The sequence below is a fragment of the Sinocyclocheilus rhinocerous genome, unplaced genomic scaffold (genome assembly GCF_001515625.1).
Source record: "Sinocyclocheilus rhinocerous isolate Xijiao unplaced genomic scaffold, SAMN03320098_v1.1 scaffold3686, whole genome shotgun sequence".
Lineage (NCBI taxonomy): Eukaryota > Metazoa > Chordata > Actinopteri > Cypriniformes > Cyprinidae > Sinocyclocheilus > Sinocyclocheilus rhinocerous.
In genome coordinates this window covers 24,660-33,140 of record NW_015664235.1, presented here as the reverse complement: position 1 = coordinate 33,140, position 8,481 = coordinate 24,660, and the positions used below count along the sequence as shown (strand labels likewise).

The 8,481-nt window shown below is 38.0% G+C and overlaps 2 protein-coding genes across 2 annotated transcripts in view; both read right to left on the bottom strand.

Moving 5' to 3' along the window:
- Positions 1-2,804: 2,804 nt before the first annotated feature.
- olfcv3 (olfactory receptor C family, v3) lies at positions 2,805-6,273 on the bottom strand. Its single transcript, XM_016540777.1, has 6 exons — positions 6,047-6,273; positions 5,595-5,883; positions 4,577-5,392; positions 4,233-4,457; positions 3,793-3,916; positions 2,805-3,703 (listed from the first exon to the last, which is right to left on the bottom strand). The coding sequence occupies exons 1-6, from the start codon at positions 6,271-6,273 to the stop codon at positions 2,805-2,807; spliced, it is 2,580 nt and encodes an 859-aa protein (XP_016396263.1).
- Positions 6,274-6,817: 544 nt separating this feature from the next.
- LOC107730034 (extracellular calcium-sensing receptor-like) overlaps positions 6,818-8,481 on the bottom strand; it is a 6,109-nt gene continuing 4,445 nt past the window's right edge. The window contains exons 5-6 of the mRNA XM_016540776.1: positions 7,833-7,956; positions 6,818-7,719 (exon numbers count right to left, since the gene is read on the bottom strand). Of these exons, the coding sequence (XP_016396262.1) occupies positions 6,818-7,719; positions 7,833-7,956 (1,026 nt within the window). The remainder of the gene's footprint in view (positions 7,720-7,832; positions 7,957-8,481) is intronic.

Sequence of the window (8,481 nt, the reverse complement as noted above, 5' to 3'; positions counted from 1 at the left end):
TTGTAGTACATTATAAAACAGTATGCAATAATAACGTATTGAGTGTAAATTATAATTTTAATTTTAATTATTAAATGGATGCCACCTTATTGGTACAATAAAGCCCTCCCTACACCTACCCTAACCCTACCCGATACTTTATTTTCAACTTTTTGATTATTTCCTTAATTTTTATTGAAAATAAATGCCTTTACGATGTGATACGAGATTTGAAAAGGAGGCTGGATCGAACCCGGGTCGATCGCATCAAAAAGCCAACGACAAGCACTTATCCAACTGCACCACTGGAGCTGATGTTTGACAGTCACTTTTAACTAAATGTAAATATACACTCCGTATTTTTTATTCCATAGCAAGGGCAATTCATACAATACATTTAAACTGAGCTACTTTAATACCATCTCCGAACTTTCTACCACGTGTTCATCATATTTATTTTCATATAAAAGCAACAGAACTGAAATTATATCATGTTTATCAGCAGCACAGCACACGAGTGAGAATAACGCGATATCCACCTTTGATCTCGTAGGTATCTGTTCCACTTCGAGAGGCCAGAACTGTCTTGACTGCGCTTATTTCACTCCTTCCCTCACTGCAGCCGCCTACTCTCGCCTTCATTTCAGGCAAGGCGAGGCGCATCTCAAACAAGCCTATTCTAATATGGAGAAAATGGGCGGCGTTCATTTAACCCATACACTGAATAGGCAGATTTGGAGAGGTTTTATTTTTTTCTCAGAGAAATTGTATTTATTTTATTTAGATGATGTTTGTCTAATTATGAATTGCTTAAATAAATAAAATTTGTAATAATTATTTATTTAATATACTATATTTTAAAACATTTATTTGTGTGTATATATATATATATATCATGAAATACAATTTCTCATATCGTCCCCCCCACCCCCTCCCGTATTGAACCATGACAAATCTGGTCACCCTAGGTATGTTGTAATGAGTGAAGATGTCTGTGCTGGAATTAATAGTTTTGCCTTCCTTTTATGTGGTTAGGCTACAGCGGCAGTGCTCTTTCTGCAGCTCTCACCCACAGTTGTGATTTCACAGCAACAACAACAATAATTATAAAAAGGTCTAGTTTGTTGTGATCATTATTTCTTCTCTCGTGATCTCTACATAATTAAACATTGTAAAAATCATTTGTGAATGGATTTTCACATGGATTCGTCTTCCTTGTCTACCAAGAAAGACGAATGGTACAAATAGTTTTCATGAATTTGTAAAACATCACAAATATTAGACTATTATAAAGCAATGTTTTATATAAAATACATGCTAAAAATATATTATCCCTTCCTACATGTATATGCTAACCTCCCACTGCACTCTAGTGGTTGTGGCTGTCTAGTGTAAGTGTGCTTCTCTGTCCTCAGATAGTCATGAATGGAGAAAACCCCCCCAATAACCAAGTCTCCGTTCTTGAAGAGTGCAGGGGCCTGAGGGTTGCCTTGCAGGATGCAGGTACCAAAATTAACTCCACACACAGCAGGACAAAGCCTGGCAATGCAAAGTACTGTTATGAGTGAAACATGCATGTCTCCTGCTAGAACAGCGAACTCCCCAAATATCAGGTGAGCATTTCACCACGTTTAAATAGCCACTATTGTTTTCTGTGAAAATGAATTTGCAAGGGGAAAAAAAAAGCGTAAGAGGGTGTGGTTAATATATTTTAATACTCAGTTATAATTACAATATATCATAAAGTTAATCCTAAAAAAAAAAAAAACTTGCTTTCTTCAAAGTCACTCCACCCCCTGTCAATCCGTGGAGAAATGTGTTACATTTAAAATGCATTTTTATATTTCTTTCTTTCTGTCACTGTACTACTTTTTACAAGTTTACACTATTATTTTACTCTGACAAATAGGTCATATTCTGCACCCTGGATTTTTTGTCCTCGTTATTATTATTATTATTATTACTTATAAAGAGCATGGACACACTGTCCCAGGAGAGATGTAGAATTGAGTTTGGCCTGTGTTGTACCTTATGGTCTCTCAAAACATTTAACAGGAAAAGAAGATCATCATTGTAGTGTCCAGTAAATTAATACACTAGCACACACTGCTGAACCATTGTGTGATAACTAATTGTATAATGTCTCATTTGTATGAATGGTAGCAATAAGAAAGTAACCCTCCTATGGTGTTTGGGTTCCTTGTTTAATGTTTCCTTTGTTGAAAAACATGGTTCCCTTCATTTAATTTCTTCTAATTGTAGTGATTAAAATATAAATATGAAGTTAATTTTGTATTAATTGATTAAATAATTTACATTTGGTTTATTGAAATAAATAATTTGTGAATGTACTCTGACATTGTAGTTATATTTTGCAAATTATGTGGCATTATTTCAAAAATAATATCAAAGAACAAAATAAATAAAATAAATAGATAAATAAACATGACAAAATTATTAGAACACTAGTATTTTCACCAGCTAAAAAAATGGTTTTAAGTCAGTTATTTATATATTTTGTAGTGTGTCAGTAGCAAATGTCAATATATATTTTCTTTTTTCTTCTTTTATACAATCACTCTGTAAATTGTAAATGTGTTGGGACTGAACGGAACTCCAAACATCATAAGTGTTAAGTTAAAATGAGGAGAGTATGACATTTGACTCCTACTCATAATAATAATAAAAAAAATAAAAAATAAATCTGTGTTGATTTAATGACTGTTGCTATTTTGGTAATTTAGATATATATATTTTATTTAGCATTTTAAGGATTATTTCTATTTCATCCCATTTGTGCGGGGCTCACAACATTGTGAATTGTATTATTTGTCTTTTCCCATTAGATGTTGTTTGGTGTTTTTCTGAGGCTTTATTAAAATTATATAAACCTTGGGGGTAAACAAGCAGAAGAGGAGACCAAAACTAGAAGCTAAAATGGCAAAAATTTCCACAGCAGTTGTAAATTTACCAGGTGAACTGACATATGCAGGTACAAATGCTAGCCACACTGCACAAAATATAAGCATGCTGAAGGTGATGTATTTGGCCTCATTAAAATTGCCTGGCAACTTCCGGGCCAGAAAAGCCAGAAAAAAACAGACACAAGCCAAAAGGCCAATATATCCCAGCACACACCAGAAGGCCAGATCAGAGCCCACACTGCAATCCAGGATGATCTTGGACTGTGTATATTTAGTGTTTCTATAGGGGAAAGGAGGGGATGCTACAAGCCAAGCAGTACATATGATCACCTGGACCAGAGTGCAGCAGAAGATGATTATTCTCTGCTGTGTGGGGCCCAACCATTTCATTATATTGTTTCCAGGACGGGTAGCTGTAAAAGCTGCCAAAACCACCAAAGTCTTGCCCAGGATGCAGGAGATGCAGAGAGAGAAAGTGATGCTGAAGGCAGTGTGCCGCAGCATGCAGGACCAGGATGTAGGTTCCCCAATAAACACCAAAGCACATAGAAAACATAGAGTCAGCGATAACAAAATGAAAAAACTGAGTTCTGAGTTATTTATGCGTACTACAGGAGTGTTTCTGTAATAGAGAAATACAGCAAACACAGCTAAAGTTAGGCACGCCCCAACTAAAGCTATTACTGTTAGGGTCAATCCCATTGCATCATGGGACAGGAATTCGACCACTTTTGGAATGCACACTGTTCCATCAGCATTTGACCAGTAATCTTCAGAACAGGCCATACACTCTACTGAATCTAAAGAGAGGGAAAGACTATAAAAATTAGGATGAAGATCACTTTTTTTCGTGAGATTTATTGCTGCATTATTGAAGTTGTTCTCCAACCTGTCTTATTACTGATTTTGCCACTGTCACATGGTACACAGTCAAAGCAGCACAAAGGCTGGCCACGGCGGACAGCTTTCCTGAATCCTGGAGCACAGCTGTTGCTGCACACAGACACCAGCACCTGCTTAGCCAACAGATCCACATAAATTAGAAATGTATATTAGTGTATATTTCAGGTCAAAATCAGAAATAATTACTTGACAAGAAACAAACTAGATAATATTAATCTAACCAGAATGAATTAATGAGCATGTGACATACTTTGACATAGACTGAAAAACAAGGATTACTATAGCCTTTTGCGTTTCCTTTCCATAGATAGAACTGCCATCTTCAGATGAGCAATTCTTTATTTAAGACACTTACCTCCATTTGACCCTACAGAACTTCAGAACATGGAATCTCATGTACTGAAATACACTGTGAGAACAGCTTGCCTCAGTCTGATGGCCGGGCCAAATGATAGCCTTCTCCTGGATGACCAGTTCTTGGCCAGATTCTTGTGCACCGTCAAACATGCCCACATTAACAAACTCAATATTTCCAGCTGAGCCCCTCTGCCAGTTTATAAGGTCATAAGATGGAATAGAATCGCCTTTCATGTCAAACTTCACTGTCTCTCCTGAAATAGTGAATGACACCTCTTGTAGATACTGCTGTAACTGTGAAATATTGCGTTGAAGAGATAAAAACAAGACGGTTTGTTTACAATGGTTCAAGTCATAACCTGGTACACAGTTACTTTAGCATTAAACATTTAAGCACTCCTTATTTTGAGTACCTGCCATGGGTAGACACTGCGCAAGTTTGCACATGTGGAGTTACTAAATGGCCCTTTTCCAGGTGTACAGTGAATAAGATTATGCAGGGAATAAGCAATGGCATAGACTCCTTTATAAACATTATAGGAAATGCGGGGGCTGGAAGTGTTAAAATAGGCAGAGTGCTGCACCCTTAGAGTCTCCTTCCCTGTACAGGAGGGCAGATGATTATTCAAGCTGGAACTGGAGGGGGAGCAGCCATATAAAGCCCCCCACAGCTCGTGAACCAGAGGATTTGAGGGGTACTTTTCTGGATTGACTGTTGTGAGATACTGTCTTAACCCAGGGATTTGGCCCTGTCGTATACCAAATCCTATGGTCCCTCCCAAGAAAGGGTAATATTCACTTCCTGTGAACACAGAGGCTGTAACCCATGCCTCACTAGCAATCCACTGTATCCCAGTGACATTCTGTTCCATGTAGTCTCTCAAGAAGGGTGTGAGCTCCCCTTCAGCTGAGAACACCACTACCACCCGAGCAGTGGAATGGTTCATGACACGAATGATTTCCAGTGCTCTTTGACGCTCGTATAAGAGAGGAATCATCTCCTGATAAGCAACACATATTCCTGTACCCTCCAGCTCCTTCAGTAAGCCCTGAAGAGCAAAGCGACCATACTCGTGATCTCCTCGTACCACTCCTACCCAGGTCCACTTAAAATGCAGCAGGAGTTTTGCAATGGCCTTTACTTGATAGGCATCACTAGGGATGACTCTGAAGAATGTGGGGAATTCTTGCCTGTCACTTAAACAGGCACAGGATGAAAAATAACTGATCTGTCAAGAAAAAAGGGAAAAAATATGTAACAAGAATATGATTTAATCTTTGATCTAAAGTTTTAGTGTACATGTTTCACTGTCAGTCGATAAGGCTGTTAGACTGATAAGACTGTCCATTACTGGAAAAAAATACAGACACACACACACACAGCATAATGCACTTACATTAAAAAAAAAAAAAGTTTCACTTTAGACTCACCATTGGTATCCCAAAAGGCCTCAAAATTCTTGAAACTACAATAGACTGAGCTGACCCAGATTCTCCGATGATAGCAAGCAGTGGACCAGCACCTTCACACATAGGACTATTTTCCCCATGTGGCCCATTTAGAACAGCTACTGCTGATCTCTGCCCTGTCAGAGGGTATGCACATGAGTCAAAGATTGTGTAACCCAGACTGTAGTTAGGCAGGAGATCGGCTCGCTTGTTTATTTCCTCTACAGCAAGTTTCATAGTAAGGGCCCAGCGGAAAGCTCTCGGATCAAATCTACAGATGAAGAAAACAGAAGTAAGGACATAAAGGGCATTCAAACTTAAACAAGCAGGTTTACATATTTCTAGCAATACACACTTTCAAGATGTTTATATTCAAGATGTTCTCTATGTAGTTAAAAATAAATACAATTAATTAATTAAACTTTGTTACTCACCCATTACATTTGACTGGCCCCGGTTTGTAAGTACAGTTAAGGTCTGGCATTTCCTGATTGTAGTGCAATGGAAAAATACCACCTATTACATAATCTCCATTTGCCATAAGGCCTGGCTCAAAATCATTTTGCAGGACACATTTTGAAGTATGTCCAGGAGTGAGTGCACTGAGATGATGAATCAGAAGCCATGGGAGCAGGACTGTCATGCTCTCTAATGCCTGCATCCCTTAGCATGACTACAGTGGGTAAGATACCCTGTTATATATACCAGACACAGGTCTTAATGCATCTCATTATGCATCACAGTCATATGTCATCAGTAGGATTCAAAATACTCATATTTATAAACATGCTTTATTAATATGCTTCCTTTTTACAACACTAGCACAACCCATGGCCATACATATTGTATTCATTAGAAAGACAATAATTAGTTTTAGTGTAATGCAGTGTATGTTAGTTTTAGCATATACGAATTTATACAGGCTGATTGTTTGCTCCATATCCCTATATGAACATATCACATTAGAGTAAACATAGCATATCATATTAGATGAGCTTTGTTAATTTAAACTATATTCCTATACTTTTTTTTTTTTATTCAATATCCCAAACACCTTATATATCATTTAATAACTTTTCCCATGAGATGTTGCTTGGTGTTCTTCTCAGGCTTCAGTAAAATAATGTAACATTTGGGGGCAAATAAGCAGAGAAGGAGGCCAAAACTAGAAGCTAAAATAGCAAAAATCCCAAACACCTTATATATCATTTAATAACTTTTCCCATGAGGTGTTGCTTGGTGTTCTTCTCAGGCTTCAGTAAAATAATGTAACATTTGGGGGCAAATAAGCAGAGAAGGAGGCCAAAACTAGAAGCTAAAATAGCAAAAATCTCCACAGCAGTTGTAAATTTACCAGGTTGGCTGACATATGCAGGTACAAATGCTAGCCACACTGCACAAAATATAAGCATGCTGAAGGTGATGTATTTGGCCTCATTAAAATTGCCTGGCAACTTCCGGGCCAGAAAAGCAAGAAAAAAGCAGACACAGGCCAAAAGGCCAATATATCCCAGCACGCACCAGAAGGCCAGATCAGAGCCCACACTGCAATCCAGGATGATCTTGGACTGTGTATATTTAGTGTTTCTATAGGGGAAAGGAGGGGATATTGTAAGCCAAGCAGTACATATGATCACCTGGACCAGAGTGCAGCAGAAGATGATTATTCTCTGCTGTGAGGGGCCCAACCATTTCATTATATTGTTTCCAGGTCGGGTAGCTGTAAAAGCTGCCAACACAACTAAAGTCTTGCCCAGGATGCAGGAGATGCAGAGAGAGAAAGTGATGCTGAAGGCAGTGTGTCGCAGCATGCAGGACCAGGATGTGGGTTCCCCAATAAACACCAAAGCACATAGAAAACACAGAGTCAAGGACAGCAGGATGAAGAAACTGAGTTCTGAGTTATTCACACGGACTATAGGGGTTCCTCTGTTGTACAAAAATATCAGCAACACTGTGACAGTCAGAAAGGCTCCGACAACAGCTATCACAGTCAGGGTGATACCCATTGCATCATGGGAGAGAAACTCCACAACTTTTGGGACACACACTGTTCCGTTTGCATTGGACCAGTAGTCTTCAGGGCATGGCATACAATCTATCGAATCTATAAAAATAAAAACAAACAAATAATAAACAAACAAACAGATAAATAAATAATAATAATAATGACAACACGTCAATGCATTTAAAGTTACATTAATGACAGTATAAACAAACCTGTCTGATTACTGATCTTGCCACTCTCACATGGAACACAGTCAAAGCAGCACAGAGGTTGCCCACGACGGGCAGCAGTCCTGAATCCTGGGGCACAGTTATTATTGCACACAGAGACAGGTACCTGTGAAAACACGCATGTTAGTGTTTCCCAAGAAAAGCTACCTTTATACAGAGGTGGCCAAAATTATTAGAACACTAGTATTTTCACCAGCTAAAAAATGGTTTTACGTCAGTTATTTCTATCTTTTGCTGTAGTGTGTCAGTAGGAAATATCAGTTTACCTTTCCAAACATTCTTTTTGTCATTAATTGTAAAAATCCAGTGAGATTTTTGACAACAGCCAGTGCTCCACACTGATCTGATCTCATCATCATCCAGTCTGTTTGGAATGACATGAAGAAACAGAACAATCTGAGACAGACTAAATCCAGAAGAAACCTACCTGCAAAGCTACAGTACTGTTAAAACTTTTAGGCACTTTTGTAAAAATGTTGTAAAATGAGGATGCTGTCAAAAATAATGTCATAGATAGACTTTCTTTATTAAGTAACGTTTGTTCAAGTAACAAGTAACAAGTATCAAGTAACGTCTATTAACTAAATTAAATAAATATTTCATCCTTTGCGTTTAAAGCAGCTTTTGCCCT

Coding starts and splice junctions, on each gene's coding strand:
- olfcv3 (XM_016540777.1), bottom strand. CDS start 6,273: ATGCAGGCATTAGAGAGCATGACAGTCCTGCTCCCATGGCTTCTGATT. Junction 5,884..6,046: donor GGGCCAGTCAAATGTAATGG/GTGAGTAACAAA, acceptor CTTCATCTGTAG/ATTTGATCCGAGAGCTTTCC. Junction 5,393..5,594: donor GGCCTTTTGGGATACCAATG/GTGAGTCTAAAG, acceptor TTTTCTTGACAG/ATCAGTTATTTTTCATCCTG.